Source organism: Humulus lupulus, chromosome 5 (assembly GCF_963169125.1).
Source record: "Humulus lupulus chromosome 5, drHumLupu1.1, whole genome shotgun sequence".
NCBI lineage: Eukaryota > Viridiplantae > Streptophyta > Magnoliopsida > Rosales > Cannabaceae > Humulus > Humulus lupulus.
Window position 1 is genome coordinate 212,809,476 of NC_084797.1, and position 21,453 is coordinate 212,830,928.

The 21,453-nt window shown below is 34.4% G+C and overlaps 2 protein-coding genes and 1 long non-coding RNA gene across 3 annotated transcripts; 1 reads left to right on the plus strand and 2 right to left on the minus strand.

Moving 5' to 3' along the window:
- The first annotated feature begins 5,327 nt into the window (after positions 1 to 5,327).
- LOC133779933 (uncharacterized) lies at positions 5,328 to 8,221 on the plus strand. Its single transcript, XM_062219829.1, has 6 exons — positions 5,328 to 6,437; positions 6,542 to 6,713; positions 6,884 to 7,476; positions 7,531 to 7,599; positions 7,876 to 8,007; positions 8,213 to 8,221. The coding sequence occupies exons 1-6, from the start codon at positions 5,328 to 5,330 to the stop codon at positions 8,219 to 8,221; spliced, it is 2,085 nt and encodes a 694-aa protein (XP_062075813.1).
- A 9,858-nt stretch (positions 8,222 to 18,079) lies between these two features.
- On the minus strand, positions 18,080 to 19,309 carry LOC133833960 (uncharacterized). Its single transcript, XM_062263529.1, has 4 exons — positions 19,185 to 19,309; positions 18,865 to 19,057; positions 18,559 to 18,751; positions 18,080 to 18,252 (listed from the first exon to the last, which is right to left on the minus strand). The coding sequence occupies exons 2-4, from the start codon at positions 18,924 to 18,926 to the stop codon at positions 18,112 to 18,114; spliced, it is 396 nt and encodes a 131-aa protein (XP_062119513.1). The 5' UTR covers positions 18,927 to 19,057; positions 19,185 to 19,309; the 3' UTR covers positions 18,080 to 18,111.
- A 13-nt stretch (positions 19,310 to 19,322) lies between these two features.
- LOC133833961 (uncharacterized) lies at positions 19,323 to 20,183 on the minus strand. The gene is made up of 3 exons (XR_009893232.1): positions 20,068 to 20,183; positions 19,908 to 19,961; positions 19,323 to 19,577 (listed from the first exon to the last, which is right to left on the minus strand). It is a non-coding gene; the product is annotated as an uncharacterized LOC133833961 (long non-coding RNA).
- Between the last annotated feature and the right edge of the window lie 1,270 nt (positions 20,184 to 21,453).

Sequence of the window (21,453 nt, forward strand, 5' to 3'; positions counted from 1 at the left end):
GGATCACCCAACTGACTTTCCTTTATTATTTCTAACAGCGTAGATTGTAGCATGATATTAGCCAACTGGCCCACCAGCAACTCTATACCAGCTTTGGTCATATCCTCTGCCAACTCTCTTGATACATGTCTGACACTGTATAACTGTCTTGGATCCTTCTGGCTGAAGGCATATGCTACCACGTTGGCTTTCCCTGGGTGATACAAGATTTCACAATCATAATCCTTCACCAACACCTCTATCTCATGTTCAAATCTTTCTGTGTGAAAAGTACTTCTCGCTCTTGTGGTCAGTATAATTCTCACACTTTTCCCCATAAAGGTAATGACTCCATACCTTTAATGAAAAGACCATTGCTGCCAATTCTAGATCATGCGGGGGTACCTCTGTTCATGCTCTTTCAACTAACGTGATGCATAAGCAATCACCTTCCCTGACTGCATGAGAACACAACCCAAACCCTATTCTGAGGCATCACAGTATACCACGAACTTCTCCTGATCTGTTGGAAGACTCAGAACTGGAGCTGTAATCAATCGCTGCTTCAGTTCCTGGAAGATGTTCTCACACTTATTTTATCACGCAAACTTATGATTCTTGCGTGTCAGTTCAATGAATGAAGTAGCAATCATTGATAACCCTTTCACAAAACGCCTGTAATAACCTGCCTATCCAAGGAAGCTTCTAATCTCTGAGGCATTCCTTGGCCTTGGCCAATCCCTGACTACCTCAATCTTGGCTGGGTCTACCTTGATCCCATCCCTAGTGACAATATGACAAAGGAAAGTTACCTATGGTAACCAGAACTCACATTTCTTGAACTTTGCAAAAAAATCTATGTTCCCACAGTCTCTGTAGAACCAACCTGAGATGGTGCTCATGTTCTAACTCTGACTGTGAATAAACCAGAATATTGTGTATAAAGACTTTCACAAACGGATGCAGATAATCTTTGAACACCTTATTCATCAAATCCATAAAAGCAACTGGGGCATTAGTCAATCCAAAGGAGATGACTAAAAACTCATAATGCCCATATCTGGCGCAAAAAGCAGTCTTCAGTATATCTCCCTCCTTGATCTTCAGCTGGTTATAACCAGATCGAAGATCTATCTTTGAGAATACCATCTTACCCTGCAACTGATCAAACAAGTCATCCATCCTTGGCAGAGGATACTTGTTCTTAATTATTAACCTATTCAGTTCCCTTTAGTCAATACACATTCTCAGAGAACCATCCTTTTTCTTTACAAACAGGATTGGTGCACCCCATGGTGAGAAACTGGGTCTAATAAAACCCAAGTCTAACAGCTCCTGCAACTGTATTTTTAGTTCTTTTAACTCCATTGGCGCCATTCTGTACGATGCCCTAGACACTGGCTCTGTCCCTGGTGACAGTTCAATAACAAATTCTATCTCTCTGTGTGGCAGTAACCCTGGTAAATCCTCTGGAAACACATCCAGAAACTCACAGATTAATCTAGTCTCCTCTGGTCCCACTGGCACGACCTGAGTGGTATCTACCACACTAGCTAAGAATCTTAGTCCATTGGTTTTCTTGAGATAACCTAGGACTCTTCCAATCGCCTTCCAGTGATCCACACTTGGATTACTTGTAAACCTACTAAGTTTACTCACCGCAAATGCTATATTAGGTCTAGTACATTGGGCAGCGTACATTAGACTCCCTATAGCACTAGCGTACTCCAATTGAGACACCGCTCTTCCTTCATTCTTCTCTAGTTTTACACTATGATTGAATGGAGTATTGGCATCTTTAACCTTGAGATGGTTAAATTTGTTCAATACTTTCTCAACATAGTGGGCTTACCCTAACACAAAACCCCCACTGTGTTTCTTTACTTTGATACCAAGTATGGTGTCAACTTCTCCAAGACCTTTCATCTTGAAGGTTGATGATAGAAACCTCTTCGTTTCTTCTATCCCTTTCATGCTATCACTTAGAATAAGCATGTCATCCACATATAATCAAACAATGATCACATATCCCTTACAAGTTTTGGAGTACAAACACTTGTCTCCATTGTTATGTCTAAACCCATTAGACATGATGGCTTGATCAAATTTCTCATGCCATTGCTTAGCAGCTTTTTCAATCCATATAAGGATTTTACAAGTCTACATACTTTATGTTCATATTTTGGTAGGACAAACCCTTTGGGTTGTTCCATATAGACCTCCTCATTGAGGTCACCATTAAGGAATGTCGTTTTGACATCCATTTGATGGACATATAAGTTGTATATAGAAGGTAAAGCGAACAAAATTCTTATAGAAGTTGTTCTTACAACAGGCGCATAGGTATCGAAATAATCGATACCCTCTTTTTGTCTAAACCCTTTAGCTACTAATCTATCTTTAAAGGTTTGGATAGTGCCATTAGTGTGGTATTTTCTCCTAAATACCCACTTACACCCAATTGGCTTAGACCCCGGTGGGAGGTCTACCAATTCCCAAGTGTTGTTGGAAAGAATGGAATCCATCTCATCATTGATGGCTTCTTTCCACAATGCACTATCTCTTGATTGCATAACTTCTCTATAAGTCTTAGGGTCATCCTCAATAAGAAGTACAATAGGAATTTTCCTAATGACTTCCTCTCTATTTCCTTCTACCATGTAGAATGAAATTCGTTGAGAATCTATCTCATCCACTACTAGACATTTCTCCTTTTTAAGCCTTTGACTTCTTCTAAGTTCAAAGGGTTGCTTTACAGTCTTTTGAGAATTATCCTCTTGAGAATCATTTTCAGATGTAGAAGTTTGAGAATTGTTTTGATATAACAAATTCCCCTTCAGAGATGTTGAAGCTTAAGAATTGTTATCACACAACATGTTCTCAAAAAATTCAACTTCTCTAGATTCAACCACAATATTAGACTCTAAGTCTAATAGCCTATAAGCTTTACTATTGTTGGTATAACCAACAAAAGCACACTTTATGGCTCTTGAACCTAACTTTGTTTTATTAGGTTCATTTTTCTTGCAATATGCAAGACACCCCCACACTTTGAAGTACCCTATGTTGGGTTTTCTTCCTTTCCATAACTTATATGGAGATATCTCATTTTTCTTCATCGGTATTCGATTAAGAATGTCACAAGCGGTTAATAGCTCTTCACCCCATAAGTTGAGATTCAACTTATAAAACACCAACATAGAATTTATCATCTCTAGATAAGTCCTATTTTTCCTTTTGGCAACACCATTGTGTTGTGGTGTATAAGGTGCGGTGCACTCATGAATTATACCATTTTCTTCACAAAATGTATTAAATTCATTAGAGAAGTACTATCCTCCTCTATCACTTCTTAGCACCTTAATCTTTTTATTTAGTTGATTTTCAACTTCTAATTTATATAATTTAAAACCATCAAAAGTTTCATCTTATCAAGATTTGTCGACCAAGGCCTCAGTAAAACCAGTTTCCTGTCAAAATGAACCACACCAGATTCCAACACCATATCCCTGGTAGCTTCATCCCGAAATTTCACTAAAGTGTGACCTGCATTCATAAGAGCAATTCTCTCTATCCCTAGCTTACCCCAAAGATGATTAATGAAGCCTTCAAACACAGCTAAAGGGGGATTAGCACCTAAAACAACACATACCATAGCTAATTGCCAGAAAGAAGCTTCCGCCTCTATCTCCTCCCTATCCACTTGAGCTATTAATTTCCCATCTCTGACCAAGGTTCCTCGTAATTGAGTCGAGCACCACCATGAGAAGCAAATGATTCCTGAAAGTTTGCCCACTTCTCCTTAGCCAATTCCTAGAAATCCTTCGCCTCATTTTTCGTTTGCCCCTAACCTAGGCCCCAACGGGTTCCCAGACTTAGAACCATCACAAGCCGCCCGAGAAAGGACCTCCCCAACCTCTGAAAAATCAGTAACCGTATCAGCGAAAACCTCCTCTGGGGGATCGTCCCTCCCTTCATCTTCAACCACCACTCTATCATGTGTAGACTTGATTGAACTCCTTTCAATCGAAGAAGATCTGAGCACTGGCTTCTGAGTAGTTCTCTTACGCCGCACCATCGGGAGAGAGAGAACCAGTCGCACACCTCTTTTTTTACTTTGTGCTTATTGGTAAAATCTGTACCGGTTTGGATTAGATTTCCAGATCTGGGACTTCAATATTGGGGTCTGAAAAGTTTGAGTGCTTTGGTTAGCACTATTGTTAAGCCTATGATGGTGGACAAAGTAACTAGGGAGAAGTCTATGGTGAAATTTGCTAGAGTTCTTGTAGATGTTGAGATTTTAGATTAAGTTCCTCAATGCATAAACTTTATCAATGAATGTAGTCAATTGATGGAACAAGCTATAGAATATGAATGGCTTCCTACCCACTGCTCGTGTTGTAAAAATTTAGGCCATACAACTACTAGTTGTAAATTCACTCAAGAGATTGTTTGGAAACCAAAACAGAAAGTAGCGGGTCTGATCAATGGAAAGCCAGAGGGTTCTACTGAAAGGGGTGAAATAAGAGTTGTGACTGGTTTAAAGGAACATTCTAATCTGAGTGTTGGTAAGGTAATGCAGCAGGAGTGCAAGGGAGAGCAGCCACCTGATATGGGTGATAAGCAGGGTGGGACATCACATAAGGATACTACAGATGAGGAGTTGGGCTCTTTTATAATAGGTCAGGAGATGCATTGGTCTACCCCTAAAAAAGTGGGAGGGTCAAAGCAAATTCTTCCAAGAGCCATGACATTGAAAGCAAACAAATATAGTCTCTTACAGGAGAAACAGGCAGAGATATTGCAGAAGAGTAATACAGAGAATTTGGAAACCAATGGAAGGGTGTAATATTCTGAGTTGGAATATAAGAGGCTTGAATAATAGGAATAAGAAAAGGTCCTTGTTGGAATTTTGTACTGTTAATAAAATAGGTCTGGGGGCATTTCTTGAAACTAAACTGAAAAGGAATAAGATAGAGGAGATGATGAGCAATGTATTTTTGGGTTGGAATTGGTATCGTGATATGGCAGTGGAGGGAAGAATAATGTTAGTTTTGAAAGAGGATGTGATTTCAGTTACAGTAACTCAGTCTCAAGATCAACTTATTATCTGTGAGGTGAAGATCAAAGGTATCTGTAAAAAAATTTGTTTGTCGTTCATTTATGGTAGGAACACGATGGAGGAAAGGAAAGGCCTTTGGGCTCTTTTAGCTGGTTCTCAGTAGGTTGATCTGCCTTGGTTGGTGGTTGGGGACTTTAATGCAGTGTTTTAGTTTGATGACCGCATAGGGGGTAGACCAGTTACTGAATTGGAAGTGGAGGATAGTAGTCTTTAGAGGGCTAATGTTATGTTGTCTGAGATTCATTCGAATGGCTCTCATTTCACCTGGTCTAACAAGCAAAAGGAGGGATCTAGAATTTTCTCTAAATTGGACAGATGTTTTGTCAATGAAAAGTGGATAGATGCTCTTCCCGATTTTGAAGTTCGAATTAATTGGGACACTATTTCTGATCAATGTTTTTGCATTATCAAAACTGTCCAGTTTCATATTTCAGGGGTCAGACCCTTCAGGTTTTTTAATATGTGGACTAAGCAGAAGGATTTTAGGAATGAAGTTCTTAGTATTTGGACTAAAAAGACTGGTGGTATTGGGTTATTTCAGATTACTCAGAAATTAAGGAGGCTTAAACCTACGTTATCTAAGTTTAATCAGAAGAAAATTGAGGACGTTGTTCAGCTGTATGTAGCTGCTAAGGTGAATTATGAGAAGGCCCAGCTTTTATTACAGCAATATCCTGAGTCGAGAGTTCTACAGCAGGAAGAGCAAGAGGCTCATGATGATTTTGTTAGTAAGTCTAAAATGTATGAGAGCTTTCTTCGTCAAAAGAGCAAAATTAATTGGCTCCGTTTTGGAGATGAAAACACTGCTTATTTTCATGCTAGTCTTAAGCATAGGAGGATTAGGAACCGCATTACTTATTTTTTGAATGAAGAGGGTCTGATGATTGATAATAATGAAGAAGTGGTTGCTCATTTCTTCAATCATTTCAAAGGTTTTCTTGGCAAGGGAAGCTCAGCAACCAGTCGGGCAAACAAGTCTTGTATCCAGCAAGGGTATGTTCTAAACTTAGAGCAGCAACTGAATTTGATCCAGCCTTTTTCTAAGAAGGATGTTAAGAGGGCGTTATTTAGTATTTCTTCGATCAAGAGCCCGGGTCCAGATGGCTTTGGTTCTAGTTTTTATAAAGCTCTTTGGAAAGATTTAGGGGATGACATCTCTAAGGCGATATTGCAATTCTTTGAGCATGGAGAGATTCCGGCAGAGTTGAATAGCACCATTTTGTCCTTAATCCCTAAGGTTGTTTCTCCTGTTTCAGCTGTTGATTATAGACCTATAGCTTGCTGCAATACGCTTTATAAATGCATATTAAAGATGCTTTGTTTCAAGTTGGCTAAAGTGCTTCCTATGCTGATTCACCAAAATCAAAGAGTCTTTATCAAGAATAGACAGCTAGCTCATAATATATTAATCCTTCAAGACTTAATTCATGGATATACTAGGAACCTAGGTGTTTGATTAAAATCGATTTGAGCAAGGCTTATGATTCAATAAATTGGGTTTTTTTGGAGGATATATTGGCTGCTTTCTGTCTTCCTAGTAAGTTTATTCAGTGGATCATGATTTGCTTGACTGATACTTCTTATTCTTTAATGATGAATGGGAGATTACAAGGTAGCTTTGCAGGGAGGAAAGGCTTAAGGTAAGGAGATCCTATTTCTCCTTTTCTCTTTGTGTTGGTAATGGAAATCTTACAAGGCTCCTGAACCAAATTACTCAACATAGAGAGTTTCGGTTTCATCCTATGTGTAAGAATCTTCAGCTTGTTAATCTCTGCTTTGCAGATGATTTGATCCTATTCTGTAAGGGAACCTTCAAATCTGTTAAACTTCTAATGGAGGGTTTTTTGAGATTTAGTCAGAGTTCAGGGCTGTCTGCTAACCTGACCAAATCTCACATTTACTTTGGGGGTGTGGCGGCTGATGTTAAGAATAACATTCTGAGTTCAATTGTGATTGAAGAAGGGCAATTTCCCTTGAAATATCTGGGAGTTAATCTGAAACCCACTAGATGGCAAGTTGCTGATTGTAGTGAGATTATCAAGAAGGTGCAAGCTAGACTCCATGTTTGGGCGAGTAGACACTTATCCTTTGCAGGGAGAACTCATTTGATTTTCTCGGTTTTACTGGGTATTCGAAACTATTGGATGCAAATTTTTATGCTTCCTATTAGTGTTATTCAAGAAATTGATAGGATTTGTCGTAATTTTTTATGGGGTGCCAATGGCCATCGTAGTAAGTTTTATTGCTCCTCTTGGTCTCAAGTTTGTCTCCCTAAATCATTAGGTGGTTTGGGTTTTAAAGAGGGTTCTAATTGGAACAAAGTTTTACTGGCCAAGTTCATTTGGGCTGTGTCTTCGAAGCAAGATGTTTTATTGGTGAAGTGGATTGATTCCATTTATCTTAGAGGTCAATCCTTTTGGTCTTATTAGCTGAAACCTGATGTGAGCTGGTACTGGCGCAAGCTTTGCTATTTGAGAGAGGAATTTTCTGAAGCTAAGGTATTGAACTCGGTAGTGCATGGCAAATTGAATTTGAAGTCTCTTTATCTAAACTGGCTTTAAAGAGCTCTAGTGGAGTTTGTTAAGGCAGTTTGGAGTAGATTCACAGTGTCGAAGCATCGTTTCATTCTCTAGTAGTCGATTCTTGGCCACTTACTCACTAGAGATAATCTGATCAAGTGCTAGATTTCAGTGAACTCTAGCCTTTGTCCAGTTTGTGAGAGAGCTGAGGAATCTCATCAACACTTGTTTTTTTACTGTAGCTTTTCTCATCAGGTTTGGGAGCTGACTAAAGGTTGGTTAGGCTCTGCCATTTGGCCCAAGACATTTGTTCATTTGAAGCTGTGGTTAGAAGGGAAGCCCATAAATCTTGTGCACCACATTATTGTTGCTTCCTTGGCTACTGCGGTATATGGCATCTGGTGCAACAGAAATTCATATTATTTTTCTTATTGCTCCAGCGCTCCTCTTTATTTAGTTAATATGATAAAATTGAGTTTGAAAGCTAGATTTTTTGGTTGTTTGAGTCAAAAGTGTATGGTTAAGAATAGAGCAATTCCTAAGTTGGTTAGGAGTTTATGATTTGACTTGCTTTTAGTCTCTGTTTTTTTAGTGTTGTTAGTTTGGTTTTGTTTCAGAACTGGCAGTTGTATTTTGTTTCTGTGTTATTAATATTCTCTTTTTCGATCAAAAAAAAAGTTTCATCTTTATGTTTTAAAAGAAACAGATAGGTATATCTACTAAAATCATCTATAAAAGTAAGAAAATACATTTTACCACCTCTAGTTAAAACACCATTTAATTCACAAAGATCACTATGGATTAAATCTAGTAAATTAGATGATCTTTCTACACTAGGAAATGGTTTCTTAATCATTTTTTCCTTAACACATGTTTCACATTTACCATAGTTTTTAATATTGCATGCAATCATACCACATTTTACTACTCTTTTCATGGTTGAAAAACCTATATGAGATAGTCTAAGATGCCACAAAAATAAAGAATCATACTCAACTATATAGGCGGAATTAGCATTTTTATTGATAACATTGAAAGTTACATCATTGGTGCACAATTTAACCATACCCTCACAAGAGTACCCATTTCCCAAAAATACATTTGATTTGGTAAGAATAAGTTTACCGGACTCAAAAACGGCTTTAATGCTGAGCTTACCATGCAAATCACCACTTACCAAACTACACCAAATATGTTACATATTTGGATATTTCACATATATCTAAATAATGTAACTCTCAATTATATATTACAATATGTGACACTCTTTGTCACATTTATTTAATCTAAAACATTATATTATAAAATAATTTAACATTTTAAATAGTGCTAAACTTGCTAAACGAGTCATTTGGCCATAAACGTGCAACTAAATGTGATTAACGTTCGAGGGTTAAAAATTTCGGTTAAAATGAATAGATATTTCATTAAAAAAACATTAAGTTGTGCATGGGATCCCATAATAAACGTTCACAAAGTTGTTTACAGTTACAAAAGGGTAATTTCAACATCAAAAGTTACAACTCGCCGACCTAAGCAGCAAAAATATGGTTTAACCCTAGTTCCTCTGAACAACCTTGGTCGTGGTGGTCAAGCGGTTGCATATGTACACGTCGCCACCGAAGCTCCCCAACTCATGGTTGGTCCAGCTTCCCTTTCCCCTTACCTGCACCGCATAGCACCCGTGAGCCAATGCCCAGCAAGAAAACTCAAACATGCTCATAAGCAATTATTAACACATTACCAAATCATAATAAGCATGCCTAGCAGTAATAACCATACTCATGCATGCACACCATTCAAATAAATGACTACAACGTCATATGGGGCAAGCTACCCTAATTAAATGATTAGTGAATCATATCGGGGTCCGTTGCCCAAGTAACATGAATAAAAAATCATTCTGAGGATAAGCGCCCTAGGATATGGGACTAATAAGTCACCCCGGGGCCCATTACCCTATCCTCTGTATAAGCAGCCTTGGAGCTAGGCCAGCCTACCTGGCGCTTAATTTTTCCACGACCATTGGGTTGGACAAGCATATGATGCGCTCTTGATTAGATCTAATCAAAACGACCAGCGCTCAGCGCGCTATTGCCGCCCTTGACTCATAAGTCAATGCTTTTTGACCAGCACTCAGAGCTATTGTCGCCCTTGACTTATAAGTCAATTCTTTTCGACCAACGCTATTGCGCGTCATTGACTCATAAGTCAAGCCTTTCTCAATTATATAATGCTAGCAATTATTCAACATATAAATATCCATATACAGAGCATTCAACATGCTTAATCACTTATTCAACTTCATAATCATAATCATGCACATCTACAGGGGCCCACGCCTAATCAAGACTATATTCAACATTCGGGCCAAGACCTAAACATGTACATCACGTATTGGGTACAGTTTTCTTACCTGAGGTCCGAGTATAATGTAAAATAAGAATGACCCTCGAGAACGATTTTGATCCTAAGCCCCTAGCAGTAACCTAGTCATAACCAAATATAGAATCCCATCAATAATGAGCAAATAAAGGCTTCTGAACGAAGTCCTAGCCTAGGGACTTCAAATTCTACTAAACCGGGTAGTAGAATCGATCACGAGCCCTTCGGTATGAATTCTCGGCATTAAAACTTAGTATGGCTAAAGCTACCCAGGTGGGCCGCGACTTGACCTTAAGGGTCGTGGCGCGTCTCTCAAACAGAAAGCCCCCTGTCTGGAACCAGGACACGGGTCGCGACTTACCCCTTAGAGTCACAGCACCCCTCCAAAACAGAGCCCCCTCCTGGGCTTTGGGTTCACACGGACCACGACGTGACCCTACGAACCAAAAATTCCCCTTTTTCCTCAGCCAAAAACTCACCAAAACCCTTTCCAAACAATCCTAGCACGACATTAACACTAATCCAGCAGCAAAACCCAAGACTTAACACACTCAAAACACCACCAAAAACTTAAATCCAAAAGCTTAAACTTTCAAGCTCAAGAACAACAAAACCAAAGCAAAAAGACAATTAAAGAAAGAGTTACAATCTTTACCTCAGCTGTGAATTCGATCCCCTTAGCTGCAACTAATCACTCCTAAACCTCTAGTTTTCAACTCCCAAGCCTTAGCCTCCATGATTCTTTACTTTTCTCCAAAAATCAAATCAAAAGAGAAAGAGGAGGAGGAGAACAATTGAGAGGGAGAGAGATGGAGCTAGAGTGTTCTGTTTTTGCTTCCTTCAGCCAAGGGAAAGAGTGACTAAGTCACTACTTTTTTTCCCAAAATACCTAAATGCCGCTAGGGCCAACTCTCTATCTCTCTCTCTCAAAGCCCATCAAGGGAAGCTTTGTCATTTGCCACACACCCCGTTAATCATAATTAACGTCTTACAACTCCCGTTACTTTCAATATCCTCAAATAATCTCCCATTACCCGATCAATCCCGGTAATATACTAAGCTACCACATTCCTAGGCTCACCTCAAGCCCGATATTTGACTCCGTTATGACTAAACCGCTAACTTGTTCCCTAGGATCGTCTCGTGCCAAGTAACTCAAATATAACCACATAATAATGTGGTCTCACACGTATATCACATATATGCACATATACACCATTATGCCCTTAACAGGCCAAAATTACTAAAATGTCCTTCTAATAAGAAACGGGTCCACCTGCATGCCAATTCAGTCATATAACTCACATAATCATGCATATTATCACATAATAATACAATAAATCAGTTATTTCCTTCCTGACCCCCTAATCAAGGCACTAAGTCATATTATGGAATTTGGGACGTTACATTAGTGAAGTAGATTCTACGAATTATATGTGTTGCGGTGGTTTATGGACGAAATTATGCATGTTGATTGTTGTGTTTGTTTGAATCAAATTATATGTACTTGTATTTTGGGATATGCTATAGAAATAGACGAAACTCTGCTCAATTTTTTTTAATATTAATATATTGATTGAACATGTTTTATAGGTTATGGAAAAGTAATATAGAAGGTTCTGAAAAAGTAAGTTTTTCAGTTTTAATATATTCAAAGTTAATTTTTTAGTGTTGAGAATATAATATATAGATAATTATTTTTAATTTTTGTAGAGCATATGCACAATGTTTGGGAAATGAATACATTGGATAGTTTATAAATTTGATGAGAGGTTCTTGTCCAAGACAACCTGAAAGTCATGAATGTGGTTTTTATTTACTAAGATACATTTATGATCTTGTAAATGCACCAAATCCAGCAGATGTTCTCAAAAAGAAAGTATGTTATTTTTTATAGTTTTTTTTAAGACAAACTATATATAGTACTTAATTATCTAATCTATATTTACTTGTCAATTTTGTTGTGGTTTGACAAAAAGATATTCAGTGTCAAGGATGACCTACTTCCACTACAAATCGACTCGTTAGCATGATTGATGTCATTTATTTATCAAGTCTAATTTTTCGTATGGGTAACTTGATTCGCATGTTCTTAATTTTTCTTATGTATATATACCAAATTACTTTTGTATATATAAATGAAATTTTTTAATTAGTAGTGATATATGCATATTTTTTTTTAGTTTTAATTTATACATTATGTTTATTTAGATAATAATTTATAAAATTTAGTTATATAATAATAACATAAAATAAGGTATTGTATATTAAAAAATTTAAATATAATTTGGTATTGAATATAGTATTATTATTATAATTCTATTGGTATTAAACAAAATATTTTATTTGAAATAAATAATAATTATATATATGAAAAAAAATTAAAAAATTATATAAAAAAAAGGGCTTCACTATGGTTTTTCGTGGACTTTTCTCTGTGGCCGATTATACTGCGGTTCTCATTGTTCCCAAAAATTACAGTGTATTAAGAAAAAAAACCCGTGGAGAAAGCCCAATTCTATAGTAGCGTCGGTTATATTTTCTTTACTTGGACTTTTTCGATTGGTGTTATAATAGTAAAATAATGTAGCATTTTTCTTATTTTTCCTTCACATTTTATTACTTGATATATATACATATAACATATTGGTAATTCTCGGTATATAATAATAATATAGGTCATATTAGTGTTTGTATTAATTTGGGGTGCTAAGGAGACTTTCTAGCCTTGTTCTCTTTTGCACTCTCCTTATAATTTGATAACATATGTCATGTTTAAAGTAAGATTTATTTTTATAAAATAATTAGTCATAATTTTTTAACTTTATTACAATTATGCTACTATAATTAAATTGCTCAACTCACTTTTTTTTTATGAGAATTGCTAAGGAGCACTATTGTTGTCCAACACCACAAGTAGGTGATATACTGTTATTAGTGCAATCCAATATCAGATCTCACTTGTTTGAATTTAATAAGTATTATGGGGAATCTCTAATCAATCATATAATGTCACCTCATATGGTGTTGGGCACCTTAACGTGTCAAATAACAGCATTCTTTTTTTATTTACAGGAGAACAATAATTAAAAAATCAAATAAATAAGCACAATATGCTTTATTCATTAACAATTTATTTTTGTATTTATATTACTAAAATTTATTTACGAGGAATATTTTTTAACAATAAAATTTTAGAAAAATAGTTAAGAAAATATATATACTTCCAAGTATCAATCACTACTAAAAATTAAATAAAAAATAATTTACAAATTAGAAATAACTAACTTGAATTATTTTTTATTTTAGTTTAGATTTTAGAAGACTATAAATATTCTTTGAAGTGGATTTTACTTTATATTTTATATTTTATATTTCCCAAATGATGTTATAATTTGACATTCAATTTATCTTTTTGTTTTTAAAAAAAAAACTATAATTATTTAATCGTCTATTATCCAAAATAATATATTAAATTTTTAATAAAAAGAAATAATAATAAATGCGTAATTATAATGTTAAATCATAATACTAATTTTTGCTTAGTAATTTAAGCATTTGTTTTGTTGCGTATTGAAAAAAGCTTCTAAATATTGCCAAAAAAATCTTCTAAATATGTATTGTGCTTATTTTTTTTAAAATACTTGACATTATTTTTTTTTTCTAATTTTCATTCTCCCATAAATAAAAATGTGAGTTAGGTAAATTAATTAGAGTGGTACAATTGTAGTAAAGTTAAAATATTATGTCCAATTATTTTATAAAAATAAATATTGTTTAAAAGATGATATTATAGATAACTCTGAAAAAATGCTATCAAAAACAGTTTATTACACTTTACCCAATGCTAATATAGCCCATGTTAATAAAAGTCTGGAGTTTTTTTTAATAATTTTCAAGTGTTATCAATAGTGTTATAATTAACTATTCCATAACAGTTTTTCTTTGTTACAAAATACATACAATATCTATTTATCAAGCTTATAAATATTTTGTCAAGAGTCGAATATTATGCTTATTTCATGATATTATCATTATAGATTCTTTTATAACATTTTTTGCTTGTTATATTTATTCAATAGTCAAACATTATGCTTATTTCATATCATTATTTAAGTGTTATAAAAAACGTTATTATAGATTCTTTTGTAACATTTTGTGCTTGTTACACTACTACAAAATTGACATGGGACGATGGTTTTAAACCGTCGTATGGACTCTCGTACGTCGGTTCTAATACCATCATCCCATGCAATGTCATGCCATGTAAATCATGACATGACGGTTTAAATAAAAGCGCCATCTCTTGTCGTAAATGAGACGATGATTCCTATACAAGCGTTGTCTCTTGTGGTACATGAGACGACAATTTATGTGCAAGCGTCATCAACTGCAGTAAATCAGACAACAGTTCCTACTCAAGCGTCATCCTCCTGCAGTACATGAGATGACAATTTATGCGCAAGCATCGTCTCCCGCAATACATAAGACAACAGTTTTGTGGAGACCGACGTCCCATGTAGAATATGAGAATTTTTTCATTTATCTATTTTCAACCACTATATTCATTCATAATTTCCTGTATAATTACAACATAGTTCAGACAGAATCAACAGGCAGAAATAGAACTCAGTATGTTCCAAATCTAAAAATTACAAGATCAAAATATACATTTTATGATATGTTTGAGTTTTATGATACATTTTATGGTATGTTTGAGTTTTATGACATTTCTTACTCTATGTTTGAGTTTTATAAGACACATTGATCTTACTTTATATCTTTAAATGTTATAAAATTATTTTTTTTAATTAAATATGTGAGGCGTACGCCACTCACAAAAACAAAACGCCTTGAGGCGTATTAGCGGTATTTTAAACATTGCTTGCTACCAATGTATCAGTCCAAGTGTGACAACATATTCATTGCAATATCATTTATAGGAGTATTGTCATTAAAATTTTGAAGAGAAAACATTAAAGTATAAAAGTAAATCAAACAGAAAATCGGACAGCAAATACCCTAATTTACTAGCTTAGCCATCTATCACAATCAACACAAACAAATCAAATAACACACATGTTTTCATCCATATATCACGGCAGCACACAAAATTTTCAAAACCTACTTCACTAATACATGCAAGTTTTCAACCTTCCGTTATCACCGCAGCACACAATTATAATCCCAGAACCTACTTCACTATGGATGAATATTTAAGATATTCAAACTCCTCTAAAATACACATGTATAATATTAAAAAGAATAAAAGAATAATAATACTACTGCCAGCAAATGTACCTGATAATCGCCCGCATGATGACGACACATCGCTTGCCAGGTGATGAATAATTGCTTTAAATAGAAAATTTTCAATATAATGGATTAGATCTAAGGATGATATGCATATTATATAAACCTAGCTATCTATACTTGCGATGTTAATCAAAATTTATAACAAAATAGGTCTAATATCCAATCAATTTTTTTATTACTGTTGTAAAAGGAAAAAAAAAATGCAATTATGACAGCTAAGGGTAGATGCAGGTACTAAACGAGTGATAGATTGACTTAGTTACTTATTTGCTTATTACCATGGGACAAATGATTTTCTCATTTTCTGAATGAAATGTATAGGGGTCAAACAGAAGCTTCTCTATCCGTATACAATAATTCAAAATATTTTACCAAGTAAAATAATTTGATAGGGATGAATGATCTTAAATTTAATAATAAAATGTTAACAAGTGGAAGATTTTTGTCTTATTGATTGCTTTTAAGTTATTTGAATTGATCAATCAATATATCTATATATATATATATACAGAAAAATATTATTATAAACTATAATATATATAGGGCACACATATGGATAGTGTGAAACACGAGGAGCTCATTAGGAAAACTTAATTGAAAAAGATGTGGAATTTGAAAGTACTATTGAGGAAGTTGATGTGTTACACCAATTAAGAATCTTTGTATAGTTTTTAAGTTGTAGAACAATGGGTAGCGGCCTAGTCTGGCCGCTCCATATGAAAACTATGTCTCAACTATACTTTTATTTTGTATATGGATTGATATATTTCTTGACCAATATCATATATATTATTATCATTTCCCCCACCTTCACCAAAATTCTAATTATCTCTCTTAAATATGCTATATTAATATTATACTCCTGGTAGGGCAAGCACAAACTGACAAGCATCAATACATCAAAGTTGTATCATCATGCATACCATTTTAGATATATATATCTTTATAGTAATCAGATCAAAAAAGAATCTTAGCCAAAAAAAAAAATTAAACAAAAACAAAAAAGGAAAGGAAAGAAACAGAGAATGCACTGCATGTACTCTAAATTTAATTTGATGAACTTTGAGGAGTTCCAATGATTAATAATCATTGGATTAACTCAACCATTGATCTAACAGTTATGGGGTGGACGGGATGCAAAATCTACTCCTATATATTGATAGACACACACTCTTATATTATTCAGTATATTAGCAAGAAATAACATTATAACTAGCTAGCTAGAATAACAGGGTACAAAAGCTTACACTGTGGGTTACATATATGCATGGTTAAGAAAAATACAATTAATAATAATAAAAGGAGGTGAAACTAAATAATATGTATATATATGTATGTGTGTAGGATTAATTTAATTGTCAACGATGAAATCGAAATCGAACACTGAAATAATCTGGCATGTATAGATGAAAACACATAGTTGCAGCTGAGCATTAAGTTTCAATTGTCTCTTTGGTCATAATCCAATGAAAATGGCCTAGAGAGCTGTCTAAGAGATTAATCAACTTAAAGGGACTGATAACTACAATATATATACTTTGTTTAGCATGCACGAAAACTATATTCAACTTATATATATATACTAGTTAGAATGTACGTGCAATGCACATTATGTTTTGCACTACATATGTTTGAATTTAAAACAATTTAAAACAGAAATATTTAAAAATTATATGATTTCCATAATAAATATTAAAGATGTGAAATAATGAAAATATATTACATGGTACTAAAAGAAAAAAGTTGTGTTAATATTTAAAAGATTTAGTTAGGTAATTTATAAACTAAGACGAAGATTCAACTACTGGTTGCAATTCCTGAATAGAGTAGACATTAAAATTCTTATATTTTTGTTGCTTTAACTTTTCTGGATCAGCATAAAGTTTTTTATTTTTGGAGCAATATAACAAATCAATTCTATATATATATATAGAATCCCTTTTTTGGTTTTAAAAATAGGAGCAATATAACAAATCAATTTTGGTTTTATATAGCAGATTTTGGTTTTAAAAATAGGAGCAATATAACAAATCAATTCTAAAATACTATCAAGTTTATTTAGAGAACATGATTTTTAATAATTTTTTTAAGAAAGAACCAATCAATCAAAATTATTAACAAAAGCAACCATTTGCATAAAATGAAAAGAGATATTTTTTTCCCCCAAGTCTTCTAGTTCTTCCCAGTTCATTGGTACCATCTATGTTCATGAGGTTTCAGCACCACCTAATTGGCTAGTTCCTCCTCTTCACAATCTTCTTATCTACTAAATTCTTACCTCATCGTTGGCCTTGGCCAATGATTATAAGCCAATGTCATGTAACAGAGTAACACGTTATCAGCTTGTCTAGTCATGTCAATATATTAATGTTTCAATGCTTTAAAAAAGACACTCAAATCAATTCATCACTTGATGGAGCAATTTTGAGAGCACCATACAAAGTTGCTAGAAACTGGACAGCCAACACAAAATATGAAGTAATTGGAAAACTCTATCAATTACTAACCTAAAACTGTCGGTGTCAAAAAAGGGAGAGTCCTCTGGTAGGTCCAATATACTGAAGAAATTCAATGGATTGATCTCATTTACATGTCCACGTGTAGAAAGCAGGGGCTTGAGCTCCTTTATCTCCATAAGATAATAGTACTGTGAATAAATATAACAGGATGAAAAGGTATTTAAATGCCAAAACAAACTAGACATGGACTGGAATTACATTCATATGATATTAGCAGTCGACCATAGATTCATATATTACTCACAATATGGAATACATTTAGCCTATACATCTATAAAATACATAACGTATAACAAAAGAATCTTTCTTGAGTATCCTGATTTGACATTGGTTTTTCATCTTTTGCTGCCATCAGCAGCATTCGGAGAAACCCAATTGCTTCAAGACAGAACTTCTTAGATTGTTTAGCAACCTGCATCATAAATTACTTAATTATAGAGCCTGCAATTTTTTTTTTTTTTTGCTGAATACATAGAGCTTGCAATTGCTAAATGAAATAACTGGCTGATGACACAAGGAAAATGTTGGGATATATGTACATAAGTCACAAGAATAGTTATAAGAATAGGAAGCGCTTCATTTAATAAATTAAATGCATTTGCTTTAAGCACCAAGACTGTGAAATGCAGTGAAGAAAGTACAACGCCAGCTTTGCTCTCCCATATGTATGACATTAATTACTAACAAAGGAAGTTGAAATATAAAATAAAAAACATACAGAGAAAAGCATTGAGCAAATGAAAGAGCCAAATGCAATGTCACGACCAGACACAATGGGGCAACGCATAAGATATTCACACATCAGCAGTATAGCTGGAGTCATGACCGCATGACGGAAGTCAAGCAGGGAAATATTAGAGACCAAAGCCTCAAAAGAATTAGCGTCTTTGAAGAAGGCCAACAACTGTTTTCTGCAATGACAAAGAAAATCAGATCACGTGATAAGACAGCAGCTACACAACCATTGAGTGATCAACTTTCTGAGAGAAATTAATTAAGACCGTCTAATAGCAACATGACCAACCTGGGTTCTTGATAACCTCGCAAAATTGTGTTCGAGTTCGCAAAATCCTTTGACGAGCACATATTGCAGCAAAGTAAGGAATCTCCACACTCATTTCCATCAATGGCTTCACCAACAAATCCAATAAGTCAATATTCAATGGCCTTTTATTTCCCAGTACAGCAAAATATTGCAGCAACACACCATAAAACACCTGAAAATTGTGCGGAAGTACAGGTAAGCGCTAAGAAAATACCACGACAGCAATAGCAATATACTTGGGCCAAAAATTCTTCAAAATATACAATAGATCAAGATATTTATGTTACAAAATCTCATACTTGCATCTTCTTCCGATTTTCTGCTGCAAGCTTGATTGCATTGCTCACTCGAATGTGATTGATTATCAACATAATGTCACCATTAGAACAATTATCCAATAACGCAGAGAATTCTTCCAAGGACTTTGGAGCTTCAACTGTGTCTTATTGTATGATGAGGTTTTCTTTGCATTAATCAAAGAGTCTTCCAATTTCTGCATCAATCATCAAAATATTACGGGGAAATGAAAGCCACTTGCTGATAATGTGAAAACGGAAGTGGTGAAAAGAATAATTATCGAAAAAGTAAAATTATATAACTCAAGCAAGAAGAATACAATTTACCTTGGACTTCTGCTGTAAGTGCAAAACAGATTTTCCTTTCTCTTCTAACTTATCTTCCATCTGCAGAATCTGAAAAGTAATGAATCTTAGATTCTCCTCCACACAAAAAGCTGAGATAAAGATAACAATGTGCGTGTGTTTCCACTGAATTCTTAGCAGTGAAGTTTTGACTGTGCATTTACTCCACCAAGAAAGTGGCTAGGCTCATGTTCTTTCCTTTTGTCTATATCCATAATCCTTAATGAACGGTAGCTCCCTCAAATAAAGAAACTATGGAAACTACCACATATCTTCTGATGGTCATCAGTAAACTTCTGAAAATAATTGGAACCTCTTGAAATTGTAAGCAAACAATGTACAAGCATAAGATTCTTCTTCAAATCAAAATGAAAGACAAACCTCTTTGTTGAGTTCTTCAAGCCTTTGGCTCGATCTAATCAGTTGTTCTTCTAGCTGATAGGGTAAAAAAAAAGATTTAAAAAGGAAAAAGAGAGAGAATCCCAATCAAATACATGGATGCCATTACTTACTTAACAGGAAAACCAGAATGTGAACTTACTTGGTCATCATTTAGATCGCTTAAAAATTCTCTACTGTGTCGATCAGCTTTAGTTGACCAGGAGAAAACCAAAATGATAGCATGGTGAAACAAATGTAAAGCCTAATGCCAATATGTTAAAGTATATGATTTTCTATCCTCTTGCTCCACAGAAAGATAATGAAAAAAAAATTCTAAAAAAAAAACATTGCTACTTAACCAATGACAAAACAAGAGAAGATTTGCAAGGTGGCATTATACAGCAAGATAACATACTGCCAAAAATTACAAAGGACTTTTACATGATGAAGCACATATTTGAACTCAAAGAGGATTCAGGTATCTACATATCACAGTGGTACCCAAGGACTCCAACTCAACAAAACATCCATTTTTCTCGATCTGAGAAGAAATTGATGCACTTTACATTCACATTCACCTTGAGCCAGATGGGAACATATCTAGCCTTATTTGAAAGTAGACAGAAACTCAGAGGGATACTTGGTGGGGTTACTCAAAGAAATGGAATCTACACAAGGTAGACTTAAAAACTTAGTAAAATAAGTTTTGAATTTTTTAAAAGGATTCCAAAGTTGATAAGAATCATATTCCTATAAATCTTATATGTATATATATAACTTGAAAATAATAACACCAAAGCATTAACTCAATAGTAGAAAACAGATAAGCAAATACCCTTCCCATTAATTAACACGCCCCTCCAAGAGTTCAACAAATTCAATATCATCCTCTAGTCTTTTAAAGTGAATATACGCTCTAAATACCCAATCCTTCTAAAATTAATAAATAAACTGGATTCACTGGTCAATGTTCTTTTAAATTGCACAAACACAAACTTCCCACAAACATACAACAATATAAAAGTCCTAACTCACCTTTCACCGACACAGATTCAGTACACAAATCAAGATCAAGTCCTTTACCTGTAAAGATTAAAGATAGAAATTAGTATTCAATACCCTAATTAACCACAGCCATAGCAAAGAAATTAGTAATATATGACACACAATAAATAATATACTTAATTAATTGAGGTGGCATATGCATTTCTCAGCCACTAGTGCATTAATCTCTAACACAAACAAACCAATTATTGATTGGCCCAGCTTACTTTTGCAGATTTTCACAAGTTTTAATAACTTGTTTTCTTAAATCTTAATTACCAATAACATTTAAAGACAAACTTAACACAGAAGGACAGACACCTATTAGAACTCCAATCAATTTTCCTTTTTGTGTAAAATCTCATGAAATTTTATATCTGTCTCACATATGAAAACACATAACCACCATGAAATGAAATTATCTTTCAGTCCTAAATTCTCATTTCCTTGCTTTTATCATTTCCTTCATTATATTTACAAGTCATACACAACATGCTTAATT

Excerpts from the sequence above, each read along its gene's own strand:
- LOC133779933 (XM_062219829.1), top strand. The coding sequence starts at position 5,328 with ATGTTGTCTGAGATTCATTCGAATGGCTCTCATTTCACCTGGTCTAAC. Across the intron at positions 6,714-6,883 it reads GATGAATGGGAGATTACAAG|ATGATTTGATCCTATTCTGT; the intron begins GTAGCTTTGCAG and ends TCTGCTTTGCAG. Across the intron at positions 7,600-7,875 it reads AGGAATTTTCTGAAGCTAAG|GTTTGGGAGCTGACTAAAGG; the intron begins GTATTGAACTCG and ends TTTTCTCATCAG.
- LOC133833960 (XM_062263529.1), bottom strand. The coding sequence starts at position 18,926 with ATGTGCTCGTCAAAGGATTTTGCGAACTCGAACACAATTTTGCGAGGT. Across the intron at positions 18,752-18,864 it reads CGAGGTTATCAAGAACCCAG|AAAACAGTTGTTGGCCTTCT; the intron begins GTTGGTCATGTT and ends TTGTCATTGCAG. Across the intron at positions 18,253-18,558 it reads TTTGCTCAATGCTTTTCTCT|GTTGCTAAACAATCTAAGAA; the intron begins GTATGTTTTTTA and ends TTTATGATGCAG.